The following is a 19,632-nucleotide window of genomic DNA, read 5'->3' as shown; positions in this document are numbered from 1 at the left end:
TAAGCCGTGACGACACCCCCTGCTCCAGGTCTCAGTCCTCCTGAGTCACCCCAGGCCCCAGCCTCCCACCCTGCGAGGGTGTCTGCCTATATGGCAGACACCCTCGCAGTCTCTTGGACGAGGCCAAAGAGGCGTGGGAACAACAACCCACTCCACATAAAAGTGTAATTGAGTACGTTACCCAGATGCAAGATCGGATAGAGACAGTGTTGCCTCTTGTTAGGGAGCATATGGAGGCAGCTCAGCGAGCCCAGAGTCCGGTCTATAATCAGCAGGCTTGGGTCCGGATCTTTAACCCGGGTGATCGGGTTTTGGTTCTGATGCCGACCGTGGACAGTAAGTTCCTGGCTAGGTGGCAGGGGCCCTACGAGGTACTCGAGAAAATTGGAGATGTAAACTACAAGGTACACCAGCCAGGGCGGCGAAAGCCGGAGCAGGTTTACCATGTGAATTTACTCAAACCGTGGAAAGATAGGGACACCTGTACAGAAGACAGCCCGCGGCCACAGTAAAAATTGCTGACAGCCTCTCCTCTAAACAGACTCAGGAAGCCAGGGGGTTCGTTAGTCGGAACTCGGATGTGTTCTCGGACCTCCCTGGACGCACTTCCATAATCCAGCATGACATTGTCCCTGAGCCTCAGGCAAAAGTCTGATTAAAACCATACCGGGTACCCGAGGCTCGGCGACAAGCCATATCAGCGGAGGTGCAGCTAATGTTGCAGCTAGACGTCATTGAGGAGTCAAAATGTGAGTGGGCCAGTCCTATAGTATTGATACCCAAACCGGATGGGACGTTGCGGTTTATAGTACACACCGATGCCTCCAAAGTAGGCCTTGGTGCTGTACTGTGACAGGTAGTCAACGGGGAGGAGCATCCCGTTGTCTTCCTCTGCCGTAAGATCACCCCAGCCGAGACCCAGTATAGTATAGTGGAGAGAGAGTGCCTATCAAGTGGGCACTAGAATCTCTCCGTAATTATTTATTGGGGAGAAAATTCTGCCTGGTGACCGACCACTCCCCTCTCAAGTGGATAAGCCAGGCCAAGGACAGAAATGCCCGGGTCACCCGATGGTTTCTCTCCCTACAAAACTTTCAGTTTTCGGTGGAACACAGGGCAGGTCGGTTACAGGGAATCGCGGATGTCCTGTCCCGGGTACAATGTCTGGCGTGTGTTCACCCCCTCAGGGTTCAACAAAGGTATTTTCCTCCCAGCATGTGCTGCTGGGCTGATTTACAGCCAGGTGAGGTCAAATACTGGACCGGATTTAAAATGTTGGTCTGCGTTTTGGCAGCACCTGGCTGTCCTTAAATAGGCAGCTGGGCTCCGAATCCATGTCTCTGTGTTAGGATCTGGGAGCCTTGTGTCTGGATGGAGGCTTGCTACCTGTTTTGGCGGTTGATGCCGCTATCAGCAAGGACTCTTTGAGGCAGAATTGCCGCATGGTGTGAATTACCACCAACACCGCAGGGTGACTTTTTGCTTGTTTATGACTGCTTGTTTTGTCACTTGCCTAAAGTGTGAATAAAACACTGAACTCTTTGATCCAAAGAACTTGCTGTTGCCTCTATACTGCGTCCGCTAATCCTGTCTACCAGAGCGAAACCCCACAATATATATCCCGGTATTATAAAAAAATATGCCTTTTTTTTACCTGAGGAAGGTGTAGAAACTCCGAAACACGTTACATACATATTTTTTATTGATGCGTGCATGTTTTTATCAATATAGACACACTTCTAAGTGTCCTGAGGACGGGCCCCAAGCCACTCTGTGCACCCTTGCTCCACCGGCATACTCTGCCAACCCCTCCCTCTCCTTCTCAATTCATACATAGTCATCTCGCCTGGCCTTGCCAATCAATTAGGAGAAGGAGAGGCTGGCAGAGGAAGCAGGAGGAGCAAGGGTGCACAGAGTGGCTTGGACACTTCCTCAGGGCACTTAGCTGATCATTTGCCTATAGATAAAAGTAATCTTTGAAGCAACGTAAAAGTTTAGGCAGTGTATGTCCTGGTGATAGGGTCCCTTTAAGGTGAGCAGCTTCCCTACCAGGGTTCATTCCCCCTGCCTGACGATATTACCTTAGGGAGCGCTGTGCCTTTTTTCTTTTCCACACCCATAAACTAAAAAAATAAAAAAAAATAAAAAAAATGCTCCTTCAGCTGACAGCTATTTCTGCCGACTCCCCAATATACAGTGTTGTGCAAATGTTTTAGGCAGGTGTGGATTGCTGTAGAGTCAGAATGCTTAAAAAGACGTGTTGTTCATTTTTATCAATTAACAAAATGCAAAGTGAATGAAGAAAATAGAAATCTGTATCCATCAGTATTTGCTGTGAGCGCCCTTTACCTCCAGCATCCGTTCTTCCAGGTACCGTACACCGCACCCAGGTTTTGAAGGAACTCGGCCGGGAGGTTGTTCCAAACACCTTGGAGAACTGACCACAGATGTAGGCTTGCTCAAATTGTGTGGGGATGTATCGGGTGGGCAGAGGTCGCACTACGTTTCTTCCAGAAGAGTAAAAACACTCCTCTGACCATTTTTGAGAAGTATTTTTACCCAAGGAGGAGTAGGAAAGGTGCAGTAATACAGATACATAATACGTGGCCGGCGCTCGCTCCCATCCGCGTTCGGAGCCTCTGTTGCAGATTCTGATAAAAGCCGTGTACTGGACGCAGGACTTTCTTGTCTGGTAAAAAGACTCGTGAACGGAAACTGAGCGCACGCCTTCATAGCCGGCGCAGTCTGTTCAGCTTCTCCCTGTCAGGCCGGGCTCACATCACATTGTTGTCATACATTTAATGTACAGAAAAAACGTATATGTGTTATCAGACGCCTCAGACAGATGCCATACTGCTGCATCCGTCACCACAGAGTTCCATTGTAAAAAAAAAAAAAAAAAAAAAATATTTTTTTAAAAGAAAAAGCATACATTAGCTGAACCGGCGCCCACCCAAACCAACCAATAGTAAAGCTCCTTACTGTAGAAACTCCCGGGAGCTGGCCCCTCCTCCTTCCCATGCTGCAGGGCGCTGTATCGCTCCGGCGTCCACCCGAACCAACCAATAGTAAAGCTCCTTACTGTAGAAACTCCCGGGAGCTGGCCCCTCCTCCTTCCCCTGCTGCAGGGCGCTGTATCGCTCCGGCGTCCACCCGAACCAACCAATAGTAAAGCTCCTTACTGTAGAAACTCCCGGGAGCTGGCCCCTCCTCCTTCCCCTGCTGCAGGGCGCTGTATCGCTCCGGCGTCCACCCAAACCAACCAATAGTAAAGCTCCTTACTGTAGAAACTCCCGGGAGCTGGCCCCTCCTCCTTCCCATGCTGCAGGGCGCTGTATCGCTCCGGCGTCCACCCAAACCAACCAATAGTAAAGCTCCTTACTGTAGAAACTCCCGGGAGCTGGCCCCTCCTTCTTCCCCTGCTGCAGGGCGCTGTATCGCTCCGGCGTCCACCCAAACCAACCAATAGTAAAGCTCCTTACTGTAGAAACTCCCGGGAGCTGGCCCCTCCTCCTTCCCCTGCTGCAGGGCGCTGTGTCGCTTCGGAGTCCACCCAAACCAACCAATAGTAAAGCTCCTTACTGTAAGGAGCTTCGCTATTGGTCATTTCAGGCACAGGCAGCATCTCTGCGCTGCCTGTGCCGTTCCCTGCGCTGCTGAATGTAGGGGAAAAGTCTAAGGTGTATTGGTACGCCTTAGACTTTTTCCAGGGAGTTAATTGGCCTTAACAGGCGCCAATGACGCTTGTACAGGCGTTATTGCGACTTCTGCGGGTGGGGATGTATCTGGTGTGTGGCTAAAGATGTATGGAGGGGACAGGTTGTGGACGGCCTTATGTGTATTTGTTAGCATTTTAAACTGAATTTGATGGGCAACGAGCTGCCAGTAAAGCGATTAGCAGAGGAGAGAGGCCGAGGAGTGATGGGGGAAGAATTGGAGTGGATTAGTCGGGCAGCAGAGTTGAGGATAGGTTGGAGGGGTGCGAGGGTGCTAGATGGAAGGCCACAGAGGAGGATGTTACAGTAGTCCAGGCGGGAGGTGACAAGGGCATTTACAAGCTTTTTTGCAGATTCTTGGCTGAGGAATGTGCAGACGAGAGACGTTTTTGGGCTGGAGGAGGCAGGTGGTGGAAAGGCTTGGATGTGCGGTCTGAAGGACAGGGCAGAATCAGCGGTCCCTCCAAGGCAGCGGACGTGGTTGACCGGGGAGAGCCATAGACTGTGATAGGTCGAGTGAGATGGGGGAAAAATTCTGTTTTATCCATGTTATGTTTTAGAAAGCGAAAGGAGAAGAAGGAGGATATAGAAGATTGGGATTACCATTGATGTGGGATTGAGATTGATTGTATGTTTGGGGGTGTAATCTTGCTGTAAAACAAATTTGGAGTCAATCAGACGCCCCCCTGATGGTACTGCATGATAGGTAAGTACCTGTCTGTATTTGCAATGAGGAAATCATAAATCCTGTGCAACCTCTCAACTCCATTTGCTGAAATGCTGCCCCAAACTGGCAAGGAGCCTGCGGGGACAGACCGTACCGCCACGTGGGTCCACAGAGATGTGTACGGCAGCATGTTGTCGGACGGCGTTTATGGCGCTATTCACTCCTAGAAGCATTGTGACATGACTAGGGAAGAGCGAATCCACCTAAGATGAAACATACGAAATTAATTTGCATAAAACTTTGTTTCAATACTGTACGGAGCGAGAGCTCCCTGCAGTATTAGAATGTATTGGCTGCAATGAGGTACCACTTGGAACCGAACCCAAGTTCGGGAAATGGTTTTACTGTATAAATCAATTTCTGAAGTTATTATGCGAAGTCTCGCATAACTTCGGCTCATCGGAGCCAATACATTCTAATACTGTACAGAGTGCTCGCTCCATACAGTATTGAAATGAAGTTTTATGCGAATCGATTCGCTCATCCCTAGATATGACCGCTGGGACCCCAAGTGATCCCGAGAGTCTCCCTAGTCTGAATGGAGCAGGTACTTCACAAGAATGCTCCATCCATTTCTATGGGGCTGATATAGCTCCGTCAGTCCCATAGAAGTCAGTGGAGCAGCTGAACGGAGTGTGCGCCATTTAGGGAGAGGGCCAGGGGAACTCGTCACTTTCAGGACGCTCGGACCCTATGAGATCCAAGACATCATATAAATCACCTGTGGATAGGTGGTACACTTTTGCTGACTGGTGAGGCGGCTGCGCCTGCACAGTCCTCTCCTTTGACTTCTATGGGAATTCCGAAAATGGCCGAGCGCGCTCAGTCAGGTATTTTATGAACCATTATTTTATTTACAAAACTAAAACGAAACAATTTTGTAGTCAGAATTAAAAATCTCTTGTTGTTTTTGTGTCCCCAGCTCCTATGCAGACCTGTCGCCATGGTTACAGACTACAGAGCAGGTGTAGTCTGACACTGTGATATACCGTCCCCAGCAGTATAGTATCTGGGTGTAAGAAGCAGGCGGCAGTGGGACCGGTCTGTACAGGTTTAGATGCAGTATGGGAATGGTCGCACGCACGCTAAAGTTTGCACTGGTTTTGTGGAAATTTCTGCAAAAAAAAAAAACACTCTGACGTAACTGCAAGGTGTTCACCTACAGAAATAAAATAGATGGCTGTGAAGATGGAACTGCCCTTTAAGAAGTGGGTCTCATGTTATGCTCCTCTAGTGGCATTATAGGTGGTGCTGCCTCGAATGTTACAGTTTCCATAGTATTTGGCGTCCTACATACTGTCACGTATCTAGATCTTACCGATATCACTATAGACTTCACATAGGAGAGGAAAGTCACCTGGTTTCCCATAGCAACCAGTCAAACATTCATATACAACGCCTCTCGCGTAGAGCTAGCAGCTACATCACTTTGCGCATGCGCTTCTGCCTCTGGTTCCACGCATGCGCATTACCCACTGCATGTAGCTCCTTCCGCCGGTTCTGCGCATGCGTCTGCCTGCCATTTCCGTTTCCGGCTATTTGTACGTACTGAGGAGCCGGTGTCATACCGTTTTGTGGCCCGTTCAGTCCCGTCCTGTGTGTCCGGGATGACTGCTGAGAAGAAACCACAAGTGGACCTGGGTCTCCTGGAGGAGGACGATGAGTTTGACGAATTTCCGACCGAAGGTGAAGAGAAAAGGGCGGGCTTATGTGAGGCTGGGGCCTGGGGTGACTCAGGAGGACTGAGACCTGGAGCAGGGGGTGTCGTCACGGCTTAGATACATATCCCCCCCCCCCCCCCCCCCCCCCATACATCAGATGCTACAGAGCAGCCCATATATTACTGTATAAGAGGTGGCACTACAGGTACCAGCAGGCCATGCACATTGATGGGAATCATTTCTGGTTCTGATCCCGGCCTTTGTCACTCATTCAGTCCTGTCAATCATTTGTTTTGATTTTTTGCTTTGAGTCGATGGATTATATTTGTGAAGCTCACAGGCTGGCAGAAAACTAGATTGTCTGCCCTTGTCCAGGGGACCCAGGAGGAGGCGGCGATGAGAAAATGCCGTCCGTCTTCATTACAAATGCGAAAACCGGGTGTTAATATCTCATTTCTACATTGAGATATAAGCATGTGAAGTTACAGGCCGCAGGCTGCACCACTGAGACATCTGATGACCGCGTGCTCCTGCTGATCTGTCAGGTGCCATGTCGTCATGGAGACTAGATCATCCTCTACATGCACGTTCATGCATGTACACACACGGTCAGGTAGGTGGCGATGTGACATGGTTTCCATGACGACACGGGTCGGCGGTTCTGTTACCACCCAGCTCCCCGCTTATTGCCTCGTCTATATATCCTCCTGTTGCAGCCTACTGATATCATCGAGGGCGTGCCCTCTGCTAAGACATGCCCCTGCTGAGTCACAGTCAACCCAACCACATATTGCAATCTCCGCTGATCACCAGGGCATCTGTCAGCAGATTTGTACCTATGACACTGGCTGACATGAAGGCATCTGTGTTGGTCCCATGTTCATATCTGCCCGCATTGCTGAGAAAAACTAGGTTTTATTATATGCAAATGAGCCTCTAGGAGCAACGGGGGCGTTGCCGTTACACCTAGAGGCGCAGCTGTCTCTGCAACTGCTGCACCCCCTGCACTCTGATTGACACGACCAGGCAGTGTAAATGTCTTCACACCTGCCCTGCATCGGGTACCGGTTTTCTGTTTGCGATGGGGACGCAACCAAACGGAATGCATTCTGGTGACTCCGTTCCCTTCAGTTTTGTCCCCATTGACAATGAATGGGGACAGAACTGAGGCGTTTTCCTCGGGTATCCTTTGACTGATTTCAGTACCAGAAAAGGAAAATCGCAGATGTGAAAGTCGCCTAATTTAGTTTATCAATATAAGGGCTCATTCACACGAACGTGTGCTGCCCGTTTCTGTATTGCGGATCTGCAATACATTGGCACCGTTCTGTGGCCATTACGGATGCGGACCCATTCATTTCAATAGGTCCGCATATGCAGAACGGAACACTGCGGAAGCACTATGGAGTGCTTTCTGGAGTTCCGTTCCGTGCTTCCGCACCGCAAAAAGATAAGACTTGCTCTATCTTTTTGCGTAACGGAAGGATCGCGGAGCCATTGAAGTGAATTGGTCTGCGATCCCCATGCGTCTACCCCACAGACGGTGCCCGTGCAATGCGGATCGCAATTTGCGGTCCACAGCACGGGCATGGCCTTGAGCCCTCAAATGTAGGAACCCCTTATAAGTCAGGTTTGGATTGTGCAGAGTGTTCAGTTGTCCCTGCTGTCTGTCCCATAAGAAGTCCCAGTTTGGGGGGAGCACAGCATTTACACCAGGCTCCGAAGCTTCAGGCTACACCCCCTGGAGATGGAGGCAGTTTCCTGGTTACGCTCTTTACACCCACTGTTTGGATAATTGTGCCCCCCCACCCCTAGAGAGAAGATGAGAAGTGGTGCGGCGACGGGCACAGTTGCTTCGGCTCCGCTGAGTGACACGTCGGTGACTACCTGACCGCTCCCTGCACCTTAGCATCACTTCCCCAGTAATCCCCGAATAAACTATTGTCTCTGTTTTCACCTCCGGTAATTAAACATCTGCAATTATGGACAAAAGTCCAATGTAATTGTTTTCTCATCATCGTCATGTAGCGAGGCAAAATGCAGCAGAGCTGAGGGTCTCGATGAAGATAGAAAAATCACCTACCGTTTTGTGTTTGCAGCTTAGACCTATGGGTCTCCATGGCTACAGACCACAAACAAGCTCCGCAGTCATTCTCTCTTCCGTCTTGGTGCAGACATACATTTGGTGCGTAGGACGGCATAATCGGGATTTGTTGGTCGTCTGTAACCATGGAGACTCATGGGTCTGCATAAGAGCTGTGTACGCAGAATGGTAGATTTTGGTGGAGTTGCTTCAAATCTGTGTTTTTGATTGTGTCCCTTAAAACAGGTCTTAAAGGGCTTGTCTCAGAAAGAGGGGGCCGACCCGGCCATCAGCTGATATTACTGGGGACGTTTAGTTCATCGGGCGACTGAGTAATACATGGCCGGGTCGAACTTCAGGAGCTGTCTACTCTTAGTAGTAGGGTATACGGGAATGATTAAGTTCTTCTAGACTTTCCGGATTATCAGGAATTCTACGAAAATGAAGATCCTCACTGCTCCTGTCTTGTTCGTGCAGTTTCTTATACTTTGTGTGTGATTTGGGTCCGTGTCGGACTATTGATCGTTAGATGCTGGACTTAATAGACTTCTGTTCTATTCCACAGACTGGCCCCCCTGTGATGAGGACGAGGACGCTCACGTTTGGGAAGATAACTGGGACGATGACAACGTAGAAGACGACTTTTCAAATCAGTTAAGGTAACGATTCCAAAATAGAAGCTCGGAGAATCCTAAAGGAGCCTGCCGGTGGTGTGGTGGATGCCACCGTGGAGCCTGACGGTGGGTCAGTGGGGTCCTAACATAATAACATCTACGCAGATTGGCTGCTCGATGCACTGTGTGGATAGGCTTCAAATAAGTGAACTCTCAGACTCCGGCAGCTTCCCGTCCTGGGTGAACGCCCGAGCTGCAGCCGCCTTGAAACCTCCCTTGATCCAGTCCAACATGAAGCTTCAAATCTCTCTTTATCTGACTGGATTAGGTGGATTTTTGTTTAATCCGTAAGGTTTCTTTTCAGACGCTTTGTATAAAAATCCCAAACCTGTTAATTCTGAGCTGAATTGGCCTTTTTTTTGGGGGGGTGTCCTAATTTTTCTTTAAAGGGGTTGTCTTGGATTAACAGGTTTTTTAAATTCCACCTCCTCCTACTCTCCAGACCTGTGCTCCCTGCCAATGACTGTCACGTGACGTGCCACTTGTGTGTCACCACTGTGGCCAGTCATTGGCTGCATTGGCACATGTGACCCACCCAGCGAACCAGAAGTTTGGGGACTGGAGAGTGTCAATGGCAGCAGGGGGATTGGAGATGTTGGAACTGACCGGCGGAGAGCAGGTAAGTATACTTCCCTCTGGTGGTGGTCAGGCAGAAAGGCTCCTAAAGCTGGACAACCCCTTTAAGCCCTGCCACAGGCTTAATAGGAAGATTACTATGCATGCATGGGAGCAGTCGGGGTACAGAGGGAACCCTGTTACTATGTGTTACTGCTCAGAGGCAACAGTCGGTTCTTGAACTGTGAGGGGCTGTCCTCAATGCTGAAGAAACTGGCCCCTGCCGCATGATTGACAGGGCCAGACATCTTGCCTGTCTGACAGTCTTGTGTCTGCACTGCTGCTCCAAGTAGTGGCACAAGTGTAGAGACTCAGCTCCTGGTACTGGAGCAGGGACTGCGTGCATCGCTGGCCAGAAGTGTAGAGGCGCATGCACACGATCAGCAGCAGCACCTCAATGCTTGTGCCACTACTCGGAGCCACGGTGCATGTGAGAGATGACCAGTCCTGTTGGCGGGAGGGAGCTTTTTCAGTAGCAAGGGCAGCCCCTCACTGATGAATGAATTGATTCACTCATCCCTAGTTCTTAAAGGGGTTATCAAAGACTATAAAATGCACCCTTCCCCCCCCTCCATATGTCAGGCCCCTCGCAATGAATATACTTACCTGCTCCCTGCGCCGCTTCTGGTCACTGCACCGCCGCTGCTGAAACATCTGGTGTTGGGGGGAAGGGGGACGAGCCTCCCTAGCATCGCGGGTGACACTAGGGAGTCCTCCCCCGACACCAGATGTTTTCATCCGGGCACGGGAAGAAGTGGCGGTGTGGGGACGAGGAGCGTCGCGGGAAGCCAGGTAAGTATATTCATTGTGAGGGGCCCGGCATATAGCCCCTTTAATGACCATGTGACAGGGTTAAATGACTGGCATCAGAGTTATCTACGATTCTAGTCATTGCGGGTGGGTGTCGACTGTATTACACAGCTGACGCACGCCACGAATGCTACTTTGGCCATTATGGGTGGGTTCACATCATGTTTTAGGTCTCTGTTTGATGTATCCGGATGCCACTATAATGGCATGAGTCTGAGACATCCGTTTAACCTATAGGTTATATGGATGGGAAAAATTGTGATGTGAACCCACCCTATGATGTAAATGAACATTAAATGTTAGGAAAGGGTTAAAGAATGACAATTAAAAAAAATATTTTTATTTTTTCTAATTTTTGTATAGCTTACACAGAATAAAACTGGTCATTATGGGTTAATAAAGGGCGGTTTCCCATTATCCACACAGGATAGCTGATAAATGTATGGTGGCTGGAGGTCCGACCACTTGGATATCACCCAGAGTCCCCTGTATGAATGAAGCCATAGTGCACGTGTGACCACCATTCCAGGTCTGTGGAGCAGTGGTTGCACACGTGCACTAGCACTGGGCTGTGATGGCAGCCTGAGGGTCTAATGAAGGCTCCCAGGCCTTGTCATCCTGGTGCTTCTGTTAAGTATAATAGGATAAGGCCTCATGCACACAACCGTTTTTCCGGTCCCCACCCGAGCCGCAGTTTTTGCAGCTCGGGTGTGGACCCATTCACTTGAATGGGGCCGCAAAAGATGTGGACAGCACTCCGTGTGCTGTCTGCATCAGTTGCTTCGTTCCGAGGCCCCGCAAAAAAAATATAGCATGTCCTATTTTTGTCCATTTTGTGGACAAAAACAGGTTTGCGGTCCGCAAAAAACGGCACGGTCGTGTGCATGAGGCCTAATGCAGACACGGGGGCACAGTCAACTGCAATACAAAAAAAAAACGGAGCTGAAGCAACTGTGCCAGTCGCCGCACCACTTCTCAGTGCAGAAGTATTATTATTTTGGGACTCCTCATCCTCCAAAATACCCTCACAAATCTTATGTACCCAGGAATGGTTTCAATAAAAACTGCACCTCGCCCCACAAAACAAAAGTTATTCACACAGTAGTATGGATGGAATATTTTATTTTTTTAGTTTTTTTTTTTTCCTACTGAAGTATTATTAAAAAAATAATTATAATAATCGTACAGACCTGTGAAATAAAATAATGTCCCACGATGAATGTTAAAAATGCAGTATATGGACTTAAATATAAAAAAAAGTTGTGGGCATGAAACAATGAAATGGTCATCTGTAAACTGCTCGTCCCTTTAAAGGCATTCTCCTGGAATAAGGACATTTTACCAAATGGCAGCAGCCTTCCTCCGCCTGAGCAACGGTCTCATACCTGTTCCCTGCCGGCCCTCCGTGCTGCTACTGGTGTCTCCGTGACACTGGAGGCAGCGCGGAGGATCGTCAGGTAAGTATGAATTCTTCACTTGGTGGGGCAGGCTGCTGGAACTTGGTAAAATGTCCTTATACCTGGAGAACCCCTTTAAGACTTGTCCCCTCTCCTTGGGATACGGGATGTGTTTTACCAACCACTGAGGCCAGTGCTTCCTGTGTAAATGGAGCGGCAGATGCGTATGAATGTCACCCCTATGTGCCGGAGATAGCGGAGTGTTTGTACTGTACCAGCCTCATAGAGCTGAATGCAGTGGCACTGCCACATTCAAACTGGGAAGCACGATGAGTGGGAGCTCCAGCCATCGGACCCCCGCCCATCAGACACTTATCCTTAATGGGGCGACCCGCTTTCCGCAGAGCGGGGTACAACCTCTTCATGCAATTCTCTTCTTCCCTTTACATCTTGAACATTTCTCTTTTGCAGGGCTGAACTAGAAAAACACGGGTACAAGATGGAGACGGCGTAGCCGGGAAGAGCGCGGTTCCTTTATTGTTAGTTTTCTGTTTTTACAATAAATTTTTTTTTTTGTTGCCGTTGTAATTGTTTTGCCGTCTCTTTGTGGTTTCGGCTTCCTCTTAGACATTGCAGCAGGAGAGGAGTGTGCTGATGGTGTCGGGGACAGTGACCTGTCCTCATGTGATGTTCAGGAGATATTGCTGGAAGGAGCAGAATCGCGCCAGCAGAGCATTTCAGGAGAAGTAGATGCTTGTTTTGTGCACTCGCCTGTCCACTCCTGTTTGTTAGGGCAGGATATGACAGTTACGGGGGGAGCGACTAAGGTATGTAGTGGAAGCAGAAGGGTTCCCAGCAGCACAGAGTATTTCAGAAGAGCAATATGCTGATCTTTTAGAAAGAAATGGTTGGTGTTGGTAGGGACAGGGGTGCATGTGTGGGGTTTAGTATCATGATGCCAGGATGGGAGAGAAGGCAAGTGGTAAGTTGCACGCTGAGAATTACATAGGGGAAGGAGTAGTGTCCCCAGCATCACAAAGTATTTCAGGAAATTAGTGTCCTATCCACTTGTAATGATGGTGAGAACAGAGCAGAGTGTGGAGGAGAAGGGTGGAAGAAACAGGGCGCAGAGTATTTAAGGAGAACATGGGACCTGTCCACTTGCCTTATGTCAGGACATGGTTTGATGTGATGGGCAAAGTCATGACCGCAAGGGGGTAAGTGGAGGATCTCACAGCCTGAGAGATATAATGGAAGGAGATGGCAGCACAGAGCATTTCAGGAAAGTCACTATTATGTTAGTATGGGCAAGGGGGCACTTGAGGGCAGTTTTTTGCTGGTGAGAGGAGAATGGAAAGAACTGAGACTGTTGGAAGGAGCAGTGATGTGAGGCTCCTGTTACACTGATGAGGGTGGTAGTAGTTGCTGTCAGGCCGGCTCTTATATGGCGCACAATCCATCACAGTTTGCTGCTGGTTGCCCTTGGATACTGACAACAGTTGAGCTGCATCCCTTGTTGTCAGACGTGTGACCTGAGTCTACACATGGCAGGTGCATGGATTTCTACCAGCCCCCGTGGAATCAATGGGGCAGTCGCAGACAATTTTGCAACAAACCTGCTGTGTGTGAATTGCCATTAAGCTCCCACAATGCCCTCCTGATGATAAACTTGCAGAAATGTCCTCGTCGTAGACAACGTTTGGACCTTTGAAGGATTCCAAGATCAGGCAAAAAGATCAACTTAAAGGGATATTCCCGTGTAAATCAATGGCACATCGTTGGGATAAGACATCATTTTATGATGGGTGGTGGTCCGAGAGGGAAAGGGCCACAGAGTTGATTCCGTGCTGCAGCCTCTTCACAGAGTCCTCCTGTAGGGCGGCGCCCCCCCTGACTGCAAGGAGCTGCAGCCGGCCCTGTGCACTTGAATGGAGCGGTCCTGCAGTGAAAACTGACGGGGGCCACAGAGCTGGGTCAGTGCTTAGGATTGGTAGGAGCCTGACATCACTATATAAGATAGGAATACACTTCTTAAGAATCTATTATACAGTCAAGGCAAGCACAGGGCATAAAAGGAGAGATTGGGAAAAACCTGCTTTCCTCTCCGATACTCCTTTCTTGATCAGCAACCCCATGCCATTTTAAAGTCCGTCCTGGTTCATGGCCATCTCATCACCTGCACAGAAGGGAATCTGGACATCAAGTTGGTCATCAATGTGAAGATGGTGTAGATCATGGTACCATGATGCTCCTAGGTAGGACAGGTCTAAAGTATTAGCAAATCGGTTACAATTCCACCTATTTCAGTAATTATTCTTTGAGAAATGAGTTGTTGAGGATGTTTTCTCAGTCCATGACATGGTTGCCTTGCCTGTGTGTGGGCATTGGTTACAGTTCAGCCATATGATACCCCTTGTTTTGTTGGGCTACTTTCACACTAGCATTATTTGCGGATCTGTCATGGATCTGCAAAAAACGCTTCCGTTACAATAATACAACCGCGTGCATTCGTCATGAATGGATCCGGTTGTATTATGTCTTCTATAGCCATGACAGATCCGTCTTGAACACCATTGAAAGTCAATGGGGGATGGATCCGTTTTCTATTGTGCAAGATTGTGTCAGAGAAAACGGATCCGTCCCCATTGACTTACATTGTGTGCCAGGACGGATCAGTTTTGGCTCTGCTTCGTCAGGCGGACAGCAAAACGCGAATGGAGACGAAACGGAGGCAAACTGATGCATTCTGAGCGGATCCTTTTCCATTTAGAATGCATTAGGGCAAAACTGATCCGTTTTGGACCGCTTGTGAGAGCCCTGAACGGAAAGCCAAAATGCTAGTGTGAACTAGGAGTGGGCGGTATAGGCGATATAAATTTGTGCCACGATATGGATTTTGTGCATATTGCCGGACTGCGATATGACAACAGAGCGGCATCTGATCGGTTACCATGGCAGCCAGGACGCTACTGAAGTCCTGGCTGCCATGGTATGTCAGTGAGCAGCATTATACTCGTGGCCGCCGGGCGCTCCTTCTTCTGTCTGTGCGGCGCATTGCTAATGCTTATAGCTCACGTGCGCCGTGGCCGCCGGGCGCTGCTTCTTCTCATAGGTCTGTGCGGCGCATAGCTAATGCTATAAGCATTAGCAATGCGCCGCACAGGCAGAAGAAGGGGCAGCCACGGCGCACTTGAGCTATAAGCATTAGCAATGCGCCGCACAGACAGAAGAAGGAGCGGCCACGGCGCACGTGAGTTTAATGCTGCTCACTGACATACCATGGCAGCCAGGACTTCAGTAGCGTTCTGGCTGCCGTAGTAACCGATCGGAGCCCCAGCATTACACTGCTGGGACTCTGATCGGAACTGCTGCTGCCACCAATGATGTGGGGGGGGGGGGGGGAAGGGGGCCCCTGCCACCAATGATCAATACAAGGGGGGAGGGAGGGAGGGGGGGAAGGGGGGGGCCCACAAATATAGAAAACAATATTGCGATATATATTGCACATGCTTAAAATTATATCGCAATATAGATTTTAGCCCATATCGCTCACCCCTATTCTCAATGTTTGTAGAGATTGGCAGATATAATAGACCTATTTTGTATGTCCAATTAGGGTCTGCTGAGCCCCCCCTTCCCGGTCAGGATCCTCTCCTGTCAGCCAGGCTGGGGGACCCAGCACCTCTACATTACACAGGCAGCCCATCCATTTCATCATCCTTGTGGACTCACCCTTAGGGTGCATTCACATGATCGTAGTTCTGGGTCCACATCCATTCCGCAATTTTGCAGAACGATTGCGGACCCATTCATTTCAGTGGGGCCGCAAACGATGTGGACAGCACACAGTCTGCTGTCCGTATCTGTAGGTCTGTCCCGCGGCCCGGTAAAACTGATAGAGCATGTCCTATTCTTTTCTGCAGTTGCGGACAAGAAAATACATTTCTATCATAGGGCCAGCCATGTGTGTGTTACGTAAAATGTGGAACTCGCGCGGCCGGTATCTGTGTTTTGCGGACAGTCGTGTGAATGTAGTCTTAGGCTACATTCACACCACAGTGAATAGCGGATGTCAAAAAAATGGAACCTGTTCTATCCTGTACGTTTTCACTGACTGACAATTGCAAGGGACCGTTTATAACGTCTGTTTCTCAGAAGGACATCAGTGGAAAAAAAAAAAAACTTGCGTTAAAAACTGACACTATCTGTTTTCACTGCCTTAGGTCTCTTTCAGACAAGCGTCTGCAGTTGGGAAATCCCGCTCCGTGTGCGAGCGTGATCCTCCGTTCTGGACACTGCTCATCTTGCAGGAGCGCACGGCTTTATCCTGATTAAGGACTCATGAACGCGTGCCGGCCGTGCCCGTATTGCGGCCCACCAATATTCAGGCACTGGCTGTGTGCACACCGTATCACGGATGTGGACCCATTCATTTGATTGGGTCCGCAATCCAGAAGATGGGGATTGGAGGCATGGAGTGGAAGGCCACGGAAGCGCTTCTGTGGCATTTCAGTCTGTGCCTCTGCACCACAAAAAAACAGAACATGATCATTAATTTTGCGGTGCAGCTGGATTGTGGAGCCATTGAATGGGTCTGCATCCGTCAGCGGAGGCCACACAGCGGCACGTGTTTGTGTGCATGACCTTATTGCTACAGAATCATAGTGACAGCTTTATCTCAGTAGGATTCTGTATGCAGAGGCACATAGTATTATAAATCAGTATAATGCCGTGCGCTCCTGCAAGACGCGCATTGCTTCCGTTCTGCACCATTCCGCATCTCCGGATTTGCGGGCTCATTGAAGTGAATGGGTCCGCATCCGTGATGCAGAATGCCCACGGAACTGCGCCTATGTATTGCAAGTCCGCAATACGGCGACGGACAGCAGACGTTCGTGTGCAGGAGGCCTTAGGCTGAGTTCACATCAGCGTTCAGCCTTTCCGTTCTTCTGCATCCGTTTATAGCAGCAGGAGAACAGAGAGGATGGATTCCGCACATAACGGAGCCTACGGACCCCATAGACCAGGCATGTCCAAACTGTGGCCCTCCAGCTGTTGCAAAACTACAACTCCCAGCATGCCCTAATAGCTGTAAGCTACCCAGGCATGCTGGGAGTTGTAGTTTTGCAACAGCTGGAGGACCGCAGTTTGGACATGCCTGCCATAGACTATAATGGGGTCCATTAGGTTTCTGCTCAGAGAAGGATTTTTGTAGTGCACGCCCAACTTTTGTCCCTGGAAACCTAACGGACCCCATTATAGCCTATGGCAGGGATGCTCAACCTGTGGCCCTCCAGCTGTTGCAAAACTATAACTTCCAGCATACCCAGACAGCCTACAGCAGGACATGGTAGGAGTTGTAGTTTTACAACAGCTGGAGGGCCGCAGGTTGGGCTTTCCTGGTCTCTGGGGTGCGTAAGCTATGTGCCGAATCCGTCCAGAGAGGCTGAACGCTGATGTGAACTCGGCCTAACCTGTTTTTAATGGCGATTAGACAGGTGCACTGCTGACTACATGGCTGTTTAAAACAGGCCCATTGATTTCAGTGGGCTCCGTCTGGCCATAAAAACGGACGAAAATAAGACCGCTATGTGAATAGCCCCCTAGACTTTGGTTCTAAACACGGCCATTTTTCTCTGGTGTATGAATGTAGTCTCGGGCCTCATACACAATGCGGCTCATTTTAGCGTCTGTGTTAGACACAAATCCCGCCCCGACCGGGGGTCTAACGCTCCTCGCCTTAGTTCCCTAGGATGCTCTTAGTTTGGATCATTAAACCTGCGTCCAGGCAAGGATTTGAGGCCGTAATACAGACGCCAAAACGTGCCCACGTTGCATCCGTCCAAATGAGGCGTCATGCCTCTCAGACCGTTTCCCACTGAGAACATTTTAAAGCAGCTTTTTGCAAAACACTTCACAAAATTGCATGAAGGCGACTGTGAGCTCGACGCGCCGGAAAATCTATGCAACTTTTATTTTAGGATTCTGGCAGTGGGGAAAGGGTTAACACAGCAGTATAGCCCTGAGTTTTATTTTTTGTGTTTGTACTTTCATTTTCTTTAAAAAAAAAAAACACTCTCCAGCGCCCGTTCCGTCTTCTGAGAAGGCCTACGTGCGTCGCCTGACAAGTTCACAGCCGCAATTGTTCCCTGAAATAGCGAGGATCTAAGAACCTGTCTGCAGAACCTGCGGAGAAATGGATGGGGGCGACGGTTTGCAATGAAATTATCCGCGATGTTCTTTTTCGGACACCTACCCCTAGCCGCACTTCAATTACCCTCGCCCGTAACCTCCATTATAGAGCAGGTATATGGGAACTCCGGATGGGGTCCTCTTTCTTCTGCTGCACGGCTCAGCCTGCGCGGCCGTTCTGTATTCAGCCCTTGTGGTCTCGCTCGATCTGATTGCTGTTAGCGATTCCTGACGAGATGGCGCCGGAGCCGGCTCACTAATGAAACCTGAATTGGTCCCACCGCCGTTTAGCTCAGCGGGGTTAAAGATGGAAAAATAAAATATCTAATTTATCGTCGGAGGCTGGGAGGAAGATTGTATGTGCGCAGCATACAATGCAGACAGATGGATAAAAACCTGGATTGTGAGCGGGGGCCCGGGATAGGATTTTTTATTTATTTTTTTCCCCCTCATTAACCGGCCGTCCTGACCCCGCTGTGCTTAATTGTGCGCATTTACAAATGTTATTATGATCACGGCTCGGTTAAACAACGTGCTGTGCACAAAGCACAATTCAATTTCCTATCGGAAATGCTCCTCGTCATTGCAATGGCTGCCGGGGAGCAGCAACGTATTCGCCATATCGGACAGTATTTTCCCAGGTGCACATGGGATTTTTTATTTTATAATGGTTGCGTGTAATGTTGGCACAGAACACGTACGGGGATGTGACCCCATGTCCAGGGCTGGGTACAACGACACAGCGTGTCCATCACAAAGCTAACGCGCAGTGTCCCTTCTATCCGTCCTAAATCCGCTTTTCAGACCGTCATGCGCTTCTATCAGGTATAGCAATGACCCTTCAGGGATTTTTGGTTCATGAATAGAATGCAAGGCTTGCAGTGAATACCGACATTTTAACAGGCAGAGTTCTGTATTTAGGGTTCGTGAAAAAAAACACAATTCACATGCGTGTGAATATGCGGCGTAAATGGGACGTGCTGCAGATTCGAAATTCGCACCGCGGATGAGGTATGAAAAACCTTTGGCAAAACCTTATTGACTTTGGTACAATGGTAAACACTTCAAATTTTCCGCCCACAATACCGAAATCCACAGCGTTCCCGTCCCATGTGGCCATACCCTAAGAGCACGACTACACAGCGACATGTGTCGCACATGGTGACGTGTCATGTGATGTATTTCAATGGTGTCGCAATGTGACGCAACAGTCGCCCAAAAATACGACTTGGATGGATTTTTTGCAACTGTCGCATCGCAACACTATTAGGCTACATGCACACGAACGTTGTTTGTTTCCGTGTCCGTTCCGTTTTTTTTTGCGGATAGGATACGGACCCATTCATTTCAATGGATCCGCAAAAAATGCTGTCCGCATCAGAATGTCCGTTCCTTAGCCCCGCAAAAAAAATAGAACATGTCCTATTCTTGTCCATTTTAGGCATTGTTACAATGGATCCGCAAAAATAAAACGGATGACATATGGATGTCATCTGTTTTTTTTTTGCAGCTCTGCAATTTGCAGACCACAAAACACATACAGTCGTGTACATGTTGCCTTATTATATGAAATGTAGCCGTATTCTAAAAGGCTTCACACAAGTGACACAAGATTTTCCATGAAATGTGTTAGGGCTCTTTCACACCTGCGTTCTTTTCTTCCGGCATAGAGTTCCGTCGTCGGGGCTCTATGCCGGAAGAATCCTGATCAGTTTTATCCTAATGCATTCTGAAGGGAGTGAAATCCGTTCAGGATG

At 49.1% G+C, this 19,632-nt stretch overlaps 1 protein-coding gene across 1 annotated transcript; it reads left to right on the top strand.

The window, feature by feature from the left end:
* Positions 1-5,940: 5,940 nt before the first annotated feature.
* SEM1 (SEM1 26S proteasome subunit) lies at positions 5,941-12,271 on the top strand. The gene is made up of 3 exons (XM_044293476.1): positions 5,941-6,129; positions 8,753-8,846; positions 12,155-12,271. Exons 1-3 carry the CDS (start codon positions 6,051-6,053, stop codon positions 12,195-12,197), a joined length of 216 nt encoding a protein of 71 aa, XP_044149411.1. The 5' UTR covers positions 5,941-6,050; the 3' UTR covers positions 12,198-12,271.
* Positions 12,272-19,632: the final 7,361 nt, after the last annotated feature.

This window comes from Bufo gargarizans, chromosome 5, assembly GCF_014858855.1.
Source record: "Bufo gargarizans isolate SCDJY-AF-19 chromosome 5, ASM1485885v1, whole genome shotgun sequence".
In the NCBI taxonomy this organism is placed as follows: Eukaryota; Metazoa; Chordata; class Amphibia; order Anura; family Bufonidae; genus Bufo; species Bufo gargarizans.
This window is presented reverse-complemented; position numbering and strand designations above follow the sequence as displayed.

What these genes read in the sequence shown, in the direction of transcription:
- SEM1 (XM_044293476.1), top strand. Translation starts at nt 6,051, where the DNA reads ATGACTGCTGAGAAGAAACCACAAGTGGACCTGGGTCTCCTGGAGGAG. An exon ending in TGACGAATTTCCGACCGAAG is followed by an intron (nt 6,130 to 8,752) that starts GTGAAGAGAAAA and finishes TCTATTCCACAG; the next exon opens with ACTGGCCCCCCTGTGATGAG. An exon ending in GACTTTTCAAATCAGTTAAG is followed by an intron (nt 8,847 to 12,154) that starts GTAACGATTCCA and finishes TCTCTTTTGCAG; the next exon opens with GGCTGAACTAGAAAAACACG.